Below are 13,133 nucleotides of genomic sequence, written 5' to 3' on the forward strand. Positions count from 1 at the left end.
CTCTGCTGCTGCTGCTGCTGCTTCGTTTGTTGCTCCTGTTCCGTTTGCCGCTGCTGCTGCTGCTTCCTTTGCTGCTCCTGTTCCGTTTGCCGCTGCTGCTGCTGCTCCTCCCGTCAGCACAGTGACGACTGCAGCTGCAGCGCAGCCCCTGCAGCAAAATAAATAAATAATAAATTAAATAAATAAAAATAAATAATTTCTTTTTATTATTTGTCCTTCAGGAGGAGACAGAGTGGTTCCCGTGGGCTGCCTTTTTGTCGCGAGCAGCAAAACATGCTGGTGCTGCTCCTGCTGCTGCTACAGCAGCAGCGCTGCAACGGCTGCTGCAGCGGGAGTCAGGTTAGTCTGCAGCAGCTGCTTCTTTTTATTTATTATTTATAATTATATTTTGGTTCTTTTATTCCTTTTAATTGTTATTTGACTATTTAACATTTAGCAGCTGCAGTGGGGGCTGCTAGCTGGCCCTTGCTGCAGCGCAGCAGCGTTGCTGCTGCTGCTGTTGCATGCTGCTGCTGCTGCATGTTGCTGCTGTTGCATGTTGCTGCTGCTGCTGCTGCAGCGAGGGGCTTCTACCCTTCTGAGTGGCTGAGCTACGAGGGGTTCGCGTTCCCCGGGCAGTTCGCGCTGCCTGCTGCTCCTGTTGCCGCTCCTGCTGCTGCTGCTGCTGCTGCTGCTGAGTCGCCGGGGGAAGAAATATTTGCTGCCAGCCACTTGCTGCGGGTGCTGCACCTTCCCAATGCCTTGACCGCTCATTTACTGGCGCAGCTGGATGCTTTCTTAGCCTCATTCGCGGTACGGGCTTCTTGCTGCTGCTGCTGTGCTGCTGCTGCTGCTGCTGTCTTTGTGGGGACTGCTGCTATCGCTAGCGCAGCTCCTGCTGTATCCTGTACGTTGTCATTCAGCAGCTGCCGCCGCAGCAGCAGCTGCTGCTGCAGCAGTAGCAGGCTGCTATTGCGCAGATGTGTCTGCTTGCTGCCTTTTGCTGCAGAAGGCCCACTGGGGAGAGGCTGCTGCTGCTGCGCTGCAGCAGCAGTTGTGCGGCTGGCAGCTATTCGAGTTCGCAGAGACAGCCAGAGCGAGAGGAGATGGTGTGCTGCTGCTGCCGTTGCTGCTGCTGCTGCTGCTGACTGGTACTGCTGTATTTAATATTCTTTTGACGGTAGCCATATGGCGACATGGTTGCTGCTGCTAGTTGACGTGCTGCTGCTACTGCTGCTGCTTAGCCTTCTGCTGCTGCTCGTGCTTAATTTGCTGCTGCTTTGATTTGTTGCTGCAGGTTGGCTGCTGCTGCCGAGGTGCATGGATGCTGCGGCAGTCTTGCGGGCCCTGAGTGCTGTTGCTATTGGCTGCCACCGCAGCAGCAGCAGCAGCAGCAGCGGCGTTGCTGGGGCAGCAGCAGCATCTTTAACGGACGGCGAGACTCAAGAAGCAGCAGCAGCTGCTGCTGCTGAGCACGGGGTGCTGCTGCCCGTAACGGCCTCCTGGGGGTCGTGCGTCGCCGCAACGCAGCCCAGCAGCAGCAGCAGCAGCAGCAGCAGCAGCAGCGAGGAGCCTTGTGAGGTGGCGCTGCCCACGGCCTACTTCGGTTTGTATCCGCTGCAGGTGTCTGGTTCGCTGCTGCAGCGGGACTTGAGTTATGTTTGCTGCTTAGTGAATCATGTGCTGCTGCAGCTGCTGCACTGCATAGCTGGGGCAGAGGCCCTCAGCAGCTGCAGCAGCAGCAAGGGCTGCTGCTGCTGCGACAGCAGCAGCACGCCGCCGGCTTCCGAGGGCCCGCGCTGCGTTTGTCTGAGCAGCCGAAGCAGCACTGCCGCAGCCGCAGCAGCGACAGCAGCAGCAGAAGCAGGGCCTCGGCGAGCAACAGCAGCAACATGGCTGGGGGCCCTCTCGCTGCTGCGGCTGCGGCTGCCGCTGCCTTTTGCTGCTCCTGCTGCTGCTGCAGCAAGCTGCAGCGCCGAAGCAGCAGAAGGCCAGCCGATAAGGCCCCCGCTGCTGTCGCCTTCACATCTTATAGGGACTTATTTCTTTCAAGAAGATCTTTTCTTTTTGCTGCCTCCCGTGCAAAGCTTCTTCGCCAGGTGCAGCAGCAGCAGCAGCAGCAGCAGCGCGGATGGAAGCCACGGCGACAGCGGCAGCGGCAGCGGATCGCTGGGCGAGCAGCAACAGCAACTAGCAACAGCGGCAGCAGCAGCAGCAGAATCTGACAAGGACGAGCTGGAGACTGCCTGGAGGCCTCACAGCGGAGCCACAAGCCGCCAGCAGCAGCAGCAGCAGCAGCAGCAGCTTTATGAAGTTGTGGCGCAGCCGTCTGCAGCAGACCTGCACAAGACTCACGTAACGCCTGAGCTGCTGCTGCAGCTGCAGCAGCAGCAGCAATTTAGGTGCGCTGCTGCAGCATACTCCTTTGTCTCCTTTTCCTTCCTTCTTTTTCGCCTGGCAGCAGCAGCAAGAACCGCTGCTGCTGCTGCTGCTGCTGCTGTTGCTGCTTGCATCCATAGCTACTGCTGCATCGCGTCTCTGCTGCTGCTGCGCTGAACTCAACGTGCTCCTGCTGCTGCGCGGGCCTAAACGTTGCTGCCGCTGCTGCATCATATCTGCCCTGCTGTTGCTGCTGCTGCTGCACATATCTCAACCTTGCTGCTGCTGCTGCTGCTGCTGCAGGTTTGTGCCTTTGTCAGCTTTTCTCTTCACTCCTCACCACCGCCGCAAGAGTCATTTCAACGCAGCATCTGCTGCGCTGCCGCAGCGCAGGCACCGCACACGGCAGCAGCAGCAGCAGCAGCAACAGCAGCAGCAGGGGAGGGGTCAGGAGCTGCAGCAGGCAGAGAGCGCACAAAGAGCTGAGGGGCACAAAGAAGTGCTTCAGGCCCAGATGGAACAGCAGCAGCCGCAGCATGAGCAGCAACTGCAACAGCAAGAGCAGCAGCAGCAGCAAGAGCAGGAAACTCCAGGAATCAGCCCAGCGGGAGTAGCTGCTGCAGTCTGCGCTGCAGCAGGAGCAGAGGAGACTGAACGGCGCGAAATGGAAACTCAAATAGCACTAGATGAGCAGCTGCAGCAGCAAGCGTTGCAGCAGCAGCAAGCGCTGCAGGAGCAGCAGCAAGCGCTGCGGGAGCAGCAGGCGTTGCAGGAGCAGCAAGCGCTGCAGCAGCAGCAGCAAGCCCTGCAGCAGCAGCAAGCGTTGCAGCAGCAGCAAGCACTGCAGCAGAAGCAAGCATTGCAGCAGCAGCAGCTGCTGCAGCAACAGCAAGAGTTGCAGGAAGGGCAGCAGCAGGACCTGCAGCCGATGCAGCAAGACGCAGCAGAGGACGTTGCATGTTCTGCTGCAGCAATTGATACACTCCAGCAGCAGCAGCAGCAGGAGCACCAGCAGCTGGAGCTACAGCAGCAGCAGCAACACGAGCAGCATGGATGCCCCGTTTTGCAGAACTTGCAAGAAGGGCCGCTGTTGCAGCAGCTGGAGACAGCAGCTCCTCCAGAGCAGCAGCAGCTGCAGCAGCAACTGCAGCAGCAGCAGCTGGAGGCCGCAGTGCCTCAAGAGCAGCACCAGCAGGATGTGCTGTCGCCGCAGCAGCGCGAGACTCTTGCGTCGCTGCAGCAGCTGCTGCAGCAATCTGCTGCGCAGCCAATTGACCCCACAGAGGTCTCCCCCATCAGCGATGACCAGGAGGAGCAGTAAGACGCACAGCAGCAGCAGCAGCAGCAGCAGCAGTAGCAGCAGCAGCAGCAGCAGCAGCAGCAGCAGCGTCTGTCTGACTTGCTGCTGCTGCAGTTGCTGCCAGAGCGCAGCAAGAGCTGCAAGGGCTCTCGGGTGTTTCTCTACCGACTTTAAGCTCCCTCTATTTGTCTTCTGTTGCTGCTGCTGCTGCTGCTGCTGCTGTTATACGAGCTACAGGAGTGACATAGGATTCTGCTGTAGCTGCTACGGTTGTTGCTGCTGCTGCTGCTGCTTCTGTCGCTGCTGCTGCTGCCTAGTTTGCGGCTCACGTTAGAACTGCAGTGCGTCTCCTATTTTTTTTCATTAAAACTAAATGAATTATTTACTATTTTGTATTTATCTTTTTATTGTTTTTTAATTTTTAATTTAATTACATTTAAGATTTTTGCTCATCTTTTCTTCTCGGGCTCTGCCGCTTCTTCATGATTGCCCTTCGTGGTGCTGCTGCGCAGCTGCTGCTGCAGCGGCTGCTGCTGCTGCTGCTGCTGCTGAATCGGGGCTCGAAGAGACAGCAGCGCATTGGCTTGCTTCAGTTCCTGAACAAGTGCTGCTGCTCCCTTTGCGGCTACGAGCTGCTGCGCTGCAGCAGCAGCCGCAGAGGGCTTCTGCAGCAGCAAATCGACTTCTACGCCAAGCACCCGCCGGGGACTCAACTGCCGCTTTGCTGCTGCTGCTGCTGCTGCTGCTGCCACAGCAGCAGCAGAAGGCACTTGCTGCAGACGCGTCTCGCGGCGGTATGCACAGGCATCAACTTTGGGGCGCCTCACATAAATACCTGCAGCAGCAGCAGCAGCAGCAGCAAAAGCAGCAGCAGCAGGAGGCGATGAAGCGGCAACAGCACAACGCGAAGCAGCAGCAGCTGCTGCTTCTGTTGCTGCTGCAGAAACGTACCAGGAATCGCTTGTGTGGAGAGCAGGTGGTGCTGCCGCTGAGCAGCAGCAGCAAAGCGAGCTGCTAGGGTTGCTGCTTCCTGCAGCTGCAGCAACAGCAGCAGCAGCAGCAGACGCAGGAATATTAAAAATATAAGGCAATACAGAGAGAAGGGGAACACAAAAGAGAACGAATAGGAAGCAGAAGGCATGCAGCAAGCAGCAGCAACAGCAACAGCGGCAACAGCAGCAGCTGCAACAGCAGCAGCAGCAGCAGCAACAGTAGCAGCAGCAGCAGCAACAGCAGCAGCAGCAGCGACGTCAAAAGGTACCTGTCTCTCATTCGCAGTTTGCTGCTGTGTCTCTGTGAGTGTTTGCTGTATCGATGCAGCCTGAAAAGACATACGCAGCAGCAGCAGCAGCCTCAGCAGCAGCAGCAACAGCTGCAGCAGCAGCAACAGCTGCAGCAGCAGCAGGTGTATATACACCGCGACAACGCTGGAGAGTGCAGCAGCAAAACAAATAAATAAAATAAAAATGAAGAAATAGAAATACCAAAAATATAATAAAGGACTAAAAATAATATAAATAAATACACAAAATAAATAAATAAAATCAAAGGCAGCAGCAGCAAGAGAGTGCAACTTCGAAAACAAAAAACGAGTGGCAACAAATGCATCTTTTTATCCCCTTTATTATTTATTTATTTATTTATTTATTTATTTATTTATTTATTTAGTTGCTGCTGCTGCTGCTGCTGCTGCTGCTCACTGCTGCAGCAAGGCTCTCCATGAAGCGGCGGCGGGCCGCCATATCCAGCACTTTCTTTCTGCAGCTGTAGCCTCTGAAGCTGAAAGCAGCAAATAAATAAATAAATAAATAAATAAATAAATAAATAATAAATTATTAATTTATTTATTTGCTTCTTTGTTTATTTTGCATCAGCTGCGTTGAAAGAGCGGCTGCTGCTTTTGTTGCGCTTCAAATGCACTGCTGCTGCTGCTGCTGCTGCTGCTGCTGCTGCTGCGTGTATTACTGCCTCTGGATGACAACAGCAGCGCAGGACAGCAGCGCGAGCAGCATTTGCTGCTGCTGCTGCTGCTGCTGCCGCTTTGCTGCTGCTCTAGCGACGTGGCCCCTAAAAGCTCGTTGGATCACTTGGGAGCTTTTCCTGCAAGCAAAGGGTTTAGGGTTTAGGGTTTAGGGTTTACGGCCTAGGGTTTAGGGTTTAGGGTTTAGTTTATAGCGTGTTGGCCTGTACATCAGCAGCAGCAAATATCCGTCGACCGGAAGCAGCAGAAGCAACGAAGCAGCAGCAGCAGCAAGACAGCGCCAGCAGCAGCAGCAGCAGCAGCATTTAGGAAACCCACTTAATTCTCTTATATTTTTGTCTCTGCAAATAATATCGAAAAAACGCCTGCAGCTTCACAGCTGCCTTTTCTTCCTGTTCAAACTTTGCAGCTTTTTCTCTGCAGCAGCAGCAGCAACAGCAACAGCAACAGCAGCAGCAGCAGCAGCAGCAGCAGCAGGAAAACCGTGAATGCGCCAATCCAACTAAAAGGACAGATTACATTATTTCTTTTTAGTTGTTTAATTTGCTGCTGGTTTTATTTTCTTTTTATTTTCTTTTTTTTATTTCTGTTTTCCTTTTGCTGCGGCTCGGGTGTACATGCAGCTCTGTTCAGGTGTACGCGCAGCTTTTGTTGTTCGGATTCTTTTTTGCTTCTTTTCGAGTTATAAATAAAATTAAAATAATTAATTTTTTAAATAGAATAAAACAATTATTATTTTTGTAATTTTAATAAAGTCTTTTATTTATTTTAATTGCAATTAATTGCAACAAGATAGTGCGAGCTGTCTGTACACCTCAGCTGCGCCAAATACTCAAGACAAACTTCCTCCCTCCGTCGATACACCTCAAGAAACCACATTTTCTGCCGCTGCGGCAGCAGCAGCAGCAGCAGATGCTGCTGCTGCTGCTGCTGCTGCTGCTGCTGCTGCTGCTGCTGCTACTGCCTTTTTTGTCTATTTGAGTTGCAACTTTGTTTTAAAAGACTTTTGTTTTCCCCGCGATTTTCTTTCCAGTTCAAAAAGCTGCTTGCGTTGCCCTCAAGCAGCAGCAGCAGCTGCTGCTGCTGCTGAGCAGCAGCAGCAGCAGCGGCTGCGCACACAGCGGAGCCGTAAACCCTAGCCCCCAAACCCTAAACCCTAAACCCTAAATAAACTGCAGCTTTCCTGTAATTCAACTAGAAGCTCCGAAGTTTGTAAATAGAAAGAAATAAAATGAAATAAAATGAAATAAAAGTTTTTGAATTTAAAGTGCTGCTTACCTCTACAAGTCTTTGCGTAGACTTGATCAGAAGAAGATTTCAAGTGCAGCAAAAGCTGCGAGTTGCATTTAATTCGAAAATATATTTTATTTATTTATTTATTTATTTTTTTATTCAATTTATTTATTTATTTTTTTATTTTATTTGTGTCAACTTTATTTTTATTTCCCCTCTTTTTCCCGCTGCAGCAGGGCTGGGGCTTTGCTGCGCAGCGCATGCAGCAGCTTCCGGGCTGGCGTTGTCTTGAAGAAATAAAACTAAAATGAAATAAAAATTAAATTAAAATTAAATTAAAATAAATAAAATTAAAATTAAAATTAAATTAAAAGTAAAATGAATAAATTTGAAACTGAATTTCAAAATTCAAATTTTGAATTTCAATTTCAAAGATCGCGCGAGGTCACCATACACCCCGCGCGTCCTCAGCAGCAAAAACGCAAGTTCAAGTTCTTTTTAATTTAATTTAATTTAATTTAATTTAATTTGAATTATTCAAATTAAATTAAATTAGAAAATATAGTATAATAAAATGAAATATTTCATTTTATTATTTTCAATTTCCAAAAGCCACGCTAGCAGGAGCTGTGCATAAACCGCGAGGCGGCATTTCCTGCTTTTGCAAGTTTCAAAAAATAAAATTAAAACCCTAAACCCTAAACCCTAAACCCTAAACCCTTAATTAGATTCTATTTCGTTTGAAGTTTGGCCAAAGTGTGAATTTGGGGCCAAGCGGTCTCAGCCGCAGCCACGAAAAGCCTGAACTTACTTTTATCTTTTTGTTTGAATTGAAGAGATAAAAATTGAACCTTAATTTAAACTTAAATTTAAATTTAAATTTAAATTTAAATAAAATAAAAAAAAAAGCTTTTTAATTAAAAGTTTTTCAAAATTCAAAAAGAAATAAAAGCTGCAGTTCAGAGCCTCTTCATTGCTGCAGGCCGCCCTCGGCCGCGGCAGTGTGCTGCTGCTGCAGCAGCAGCAGGCGCTGCAGCAGCAGCAGCAGCAGCAGCAGCAGGGGGCTTCTGCAGCGGAGCTTTTCTTTGTTGGGGAGGTTTAATTTCTTCTTTTAATTTCTTGAAATGGATTTCAATTTTTCTGTCGAGAGCAGCAAAGAGAGCAGCAGCTTGTTCTTTGAACTGCTGCTGCTACAGCAGCGGATTGCATGCGTTTGCTGCAGTTGGGACTTGTTTTGGAGCTAAGTACCTTTTCTTTTATCATTTGAGAAAACTCATTTAAATGATTCTTCTCTTCCCGCATTTGGCGGCCTGCGAAATCCATGAGCGAAGCAACTTTGAGGTGTACAGACACCCGAGCACCTGCGCAGTTGAATTCCGCCGCGACCTCCGCGCGCCTCGTTTGCAGCTCCTTTTTCAATTTCTGAAACAAATCAAATTAAATCAAAATAAACAAATAAATAAATAAATACATAAATAAATAAGTAAATAAATAAGTTAATTAATTAATTAATTAATTAATTAATTAATTAATTAATTAATTAATTAATTTAAAAAAGAGTATCTCACTTTGATGCCCTCGTGAACGTCTTCGTCTTGAAATGCAACTTTCCTCTTTGCAAGAGACTTCACAGTGCGCAGCGCAGCCTGCAGTTGAACAATTTGAATTTTCTTTAATTTAATTTAATTTAATTTAATTTAATATAATTTAATTTAATTTTGTTTTTACTTCGTGAATATTGTCGGAAAGAGCTGCGAAATAATGCATGCATTCTTCCTCGACGTTGAGTCTGCGGGCTTGCACTTGGGGTGTCGGGAAAGCTGCAAAAAGAGTCTCACTGGAAAGCGGAGGAAATATCGAGTTTTTGAATTTCCAAATGCGGAATTAAAATTGCATTTTGCAATTTCAGTTTTTTGATTTCTTTCTTTTCTTCTTTTTCTGCTTTTTCCCCTTCAAACGCGCTGCTTTCCGAGCACTCCGAGGGCTGGCTGCTGCTGAGCAGCGGCGAAACTTGCGGGGAAACAGCAGTTCTTTTCGACATTTTGCACTTTAAATGATTCGCAAACAGGAAAGTAGGAAAATAATTTGTTCTAATTTCCATTTCGCGTTTATTTTTACTCTTTTCCACGTCCGGAGTGCCGGCGGGTGCACTCCGGCGGTCGCGTAGTGTCCGTACACCCCAGCGCTGCTCGTAGCTTCGAAATTCAAAAAAGTGGAAACCCGCTTTTAATTCGTAATTATCCTTCGTTTTATTGTTTGTTTTGCATTATTTTTGAAAAATGATTAATTGCTGCTCCTTTGTTCCGCGAAAAGGCACATTTTGCTGCAGCAAAATGTACATTTTGCTGCAGCAAAATGTACATTTTGCTGCAGCAAGTCTGTGAACTTGAACTTGGCCCGCGGTGCGGCGGGGAAAGTGGGGGAAAGAAGTGTTTACTAAGTGGCTCAGCTAAATTAGAAAAGAAGAGAAACTAAAAACGAAAAATTAAAAGAAAAAAAGCGAATTGCAAAATCGTTTTTCATCTCAAACAACGAAGATTTGGAATTTAGGGTTTAGGGTTTAGGGTTTAGGGTTTAGGGTTTAGAATTAGGGGTTTCCCGCTGCAGGTCCTGCTTTAGGCGTGAGGGTTCAACATAGATAGTTTTAAAGACTGCAGTTCTCCTTGTAGGTTTTAGCGCTGCTAATAGTTTATGGTTTAGGGTTTAGGGTTTAGGGTTTAGGGTTTGGAGTTTAGGGTTTAGGGTTTAGGGTTTAAGGTTTAGGGTTTGGGCTTGCATCACTTCGCTGAGTGTTGCAGAAGCTGAAGACTGCCTGCCACCTAGGCCAATAAAATATTTCAATTTGCAGACAAATGGATTTAAAGAATAAATTAAAACCATCTAAAAACAATTATATAATTTTAATATTAAAACACATTTATGTTTATGTATTTATAAATAAAAGAATTAAATTAAGATAAAACGAAATTGCAAAAAGTCGAAATTCAACTTTTGGCCCGAAATGCATGCGAGAAATATATTCATAAAAAGGTAGTTTAGACGTTTTTTTTTCGTTTTCTTCTTTTTTTCTTTTCTTTCTAGTTTTTGAATTATTTTAAATATTTAATTCATTTAAAAAGCATTTAATAAACCTATTTCGTTTCATTTTCTTCAGTAGAAGCTTTGTACATGTTGAACTTGCACAACAGACACCGGGCGAGTCGTGCTGTGTCGAGGAGATCGATAATACTTTTTTGCGGTTCTTTTTAATTAAATAAAAACGGAAAATGAAAAGAAATTAAAATTGAATTTAATAACTGTAAGATCATTTCAAAACCTCGAAGATCTGACTGCAACAGCTTTCTGTTCAAGTTTCGCGCAAGTGCAGCAGCAGCTGCACCAGTCCGCCGGCTGCTTCTTTGAAAGATATAAATGTCTATTTGAATTAAAATATATTTCTTTTAAGTAAATTGTATTTCTTTCCATTCAAAATATATTTCTTCAACCGAATTCAATTGCTTTCCCACAGAGCAGGACTGCTGCGGCGGGGTCTCGAGGGCTTTCTTCGGCGGCAGCTGCGGCGGATCTGCTGCGTGCGTTTCTGCGTCGATCTTCGAGCAAAAAGGCCATTTAAGCCACCAAAAAGGCGAATTAATATTTCCTTTTTGCAAATTGGTTTTATTTTAATAATTTTTTAAAATTTAATTCTTCGAATTGGCGAAAAAAGAACAAAAACGGAAAACTGGCGCCGCAGCGGCGGACAGCCACTGCACCAGTGGTCGGCAGCATCGCTACCAGAGCCGTCTGCGCTGCTGCGCTAGGGCCTAGGGTTTAGGGTTTACGGTTTAAGGTTTGGGGTTTAGGGTTTAGAATTTGAGGTTTTTTTCCCTTTTTGGCCCTTTTCTGTTTCTTTTGAAGGCCTAATTCCGCAAAAGAGGGAATTTGTATCTGCTGCGGCGCGCGCAAGCCCGAGGCGCCGTCGGGCTGCCTGCTGCTGCAGAACGCGGCAGCAAATCTGCGTTGAAGCAGCAAATTGGCACTTAAATTCATTTATTTTTTGTTTTTCTTGTTTATTTTCCGCAAAAAGAGAAGAAAAAGAAGAAAAAAGGAGCCAAATCCGCCGCGGACTCCTCTTTTTCGGCTTTCGTGTTTCGCCCGCGAGCCTCCTGCTGCAGCAGCACTTGTCTGTCTTTTCTGCATTTCGAAAACTTTGCTGCAGACTTTTATTTCAAAACAAAGCAATCTCGAGTCTTCTTCAGCTTCTGTCGAGCAGCAGCAGCAGCAGCAGCTGCTGCTGCTGCTCCTTTGAGTGATTTCAACTCATTTCAACTTCGAAATTGAAATAACTTCAAGTTGCTTCGGGGGCCCCCAAAGACCCCCGGGCCCCTTTTGCTGCTGGCTTTTCAAAATGGGTTTAATAGACACTTTGGCTGAAGAGATAGCAGCAGTTGCTGCGGGCCGCCCCTACTGCAGCGCTGCTGGTGCGGATTCTGCTGCTGCTGCTGCTGCTGCTGCTGCTGCTGCAGATTCTGCTACTGCTGCGCCTGCTGCTTCTTCCACACGTGGCTTCAGCACGGCTGCAGCAACGGCCGACAGAGAGACCCTCCTGAGGTGGCCCTACAGCAGCAGCAGCAGCAGCAGCAGCAATGTGGGGGCCCTCCCCGTGTTTCCGCAGGTGAGCCGGCTGCTGGCCAGCACGGCTGCTGCTGCAATGCTGCAGCAGGCAGAAGAAGAAGCAGCAGCAGCAGCAGCAGCAGCAAAAGATGGCCCCCTCCGCTCGAACAGCAGCTACAACCAGTACATTCTTTACAGGGCCCGAAGTCCCTTGGGAGCCCGGGGCACTTGGACTGTAGATACACCTGAAGTCGCAGGCTCTGAGCTGCAGCAGCAGCAGCAGCAGCAAGGGAAGCAAAGTCTTCTTGCGGGCAGCGGGGAGGAAAAATTCCAGCAGCAGCAGCAGCAGCAGCAGCAGCAGCGGCACCATACGGTGCACTGGGCACTGCAGGGGCTGGAGCAGCAGCAGCCGCAGCGAAGGCATCATACAGTGCAACTGGAGCCGTCTCCGCAGCAGCAGCTGCTGCTGCAGCAGCATACACTGCTGTCGGAGCAGCAGCAGCTGGGAGGCCTGCTCGAGAGCGAGCAGCAGCAGCAGGAGGAAGTGCTGCTGCTGCAGCAGATGCTGCGGAAGCTGCAAGCCGAGAATCAGGAGCAGCAGATACAGCTGCAGCTGCTCATTCAGCAAAGAGAAGAAGCTCTTCACAAGCAGCGTGTGCAGGCGCTGCAGCGCCAGCTGCAGCAGCAGCAGCAGCAGCAGTTATCGGAGCAGCTACCTCGGCCACAAGCAGCAGCAACTCTTCACCGCAACAGCTGGGCAGATCCGAATTCCTCTGCGGCTTATTGCGGGAGAACTGCAGCAGCAGCAGCAGCAGCAGCAAATGCTGCGACAAGTCCAGCTGCACCAGCAGCAACAACAGCAGCAGCAGCAGCAGCTGCAGCACCAGCAGCAAGCCTACGCCGCCACTCAGCTGGCCCTTATATTCTTCCGGAGCGCTACGTTGACCCTGGCTCTACAAGCAGAGTCTCTTGCATGCAGCAGCAGCAGCAGCAGCAGCAGCAGCAGCAAGAGATTGGTGGCAACTCAGCTGCACGTTTTCACAGTGCTGCGTCATTTGCTGCCCTCAGCAGCCCCCTGGGTCCTGCAGCAGAGAGCAGCAGAAGCCGCACGTATCAGCAGCAGCAGCAGCAGCAGCAGCAGGTGCGGACTGAGCAGCAGCAGACTCTCGAGCAGGACAGAGCTGTTTTGCGGCAGAGAGATAACGTAAAAGTAACTATCCAAGGCCTGTCAAAAAGCAGCAGCAGCAGCAGCAGCAGCAGCGCAGCAGACGCCGCTGGGACGCTCCTTGATTGGGTGGTGTTTCCTTGTGCAGCAGAAGAGGATTTAGCAGCAGCAACAGCAGCAGCAGCAGCAGCAGGAAGCAGGGGGCTTGAGACCTCCCTGAGTGACTTCAGAGTATCCACAGCAAGTGATGCAGCAGAGAGCAGCAGCAGCGGCTACCGCTGCAGCCTTACGGAGCTGCAGCAGCAGAAGCAGCAGCTTCTGAAGCAGCAGCAGCAGCAGCAGCAAGACCGCAACAAGCGAACACAATTGGACTTTAGCCAGCAACAGCAGCAGACCCCGCTGCAGCAGCAGCAGACACCGCTGCCGCAGCAGCGCACAACAAAGCTAGTTAGCTTCCCTAAGGTGACTCAGCCGCACAGCTATCAGCAGCAGCAGCAGCAGCA

General features: G+C 49.3%; 3 protein-coding genes across 3 annotated transcripts in view; 2 read left to right on the forward strand and 1 right to left on the reverse strand.

The window, feature by feature from the left end:
• The window catches only part of ETH_00021965 (uncharacterized protein), a gene marked incomplete at both ends in the record, with an annotated part of 4,385 nt that extends 706 nt beyond the window's left edge, over positions 1-3,679 (forward strand). The window contains 5 exons of the mRNA XM_013378698.1: positions 222-339; positions 560-792; positions 989-1,088; positions 1,277-2,381; positions 2,662-3,679. Of these exons, the coding sequence (XP_013234152.1) occupies positions 222-339; positions 560-792; positions 989-1,088; positions 1,277-2,381; positions 2,662-3,679 (2,574 nt within the window). The remainder of the gene's footprint in view (positions 1-221; positions 340-559; positions 793-988; positions 1,089-1,276; positions 2,382-2,661) is intronic.
• A 428-nt stretch (positions 3,680-4,107) lies between these two features.
• Positions 4,108-5,379, reverse strand: ETH_00021970 (uncharacterized protein; the record flags this gene model as incomplete). Its single annotated transcript, XM_013378699.1, has 4 exons — positions 4,108-4,493; positions 4,610-4,688; positions 4,920-4,979; positions 5,359-5,379. 4 exons carry the CDS (start codon positions 5,377-5,379, stop codon positions 4,108-4,110), a joined length of 546 nt encoding a protein of 181 aa, XP_013234153.1.
• A 5,880-nt stretch (positions 5,380-11,259) lies between these two features.
• Positions 11,260-13,133, forward strand: part of ETH_00021975 (uncharacterized protein) — a gene marked incomplete at both ends in the record, with an annotated part of 2,478 nt that continues 604 nt past the window's right edge. Inside the window, one exon of the mRNA XM_013378700.1 lies at positions 11,260-13,092. Coding sequence (XP_013234154.1) covers positions 11,260-13,092 — 1,833 coding nt within the window. The remainder of the gene's footprint in view (positions 13,093-13,133) is intronic.

Source organism: Eimeria tenella, genomic scaffold (genome assembly GCF_000499545.2).
Source record: "Eimeria tenella Houghton genomic scaffold, Eth_scaff95, whole genome shotgun sequence".
Classification (NCBI taxonomy): Eukaryota; Apicomplexa; class Conoidasida; order Eucoccidiorida; family Eimeriidae; genus Eimeria; species Eimeria tenella.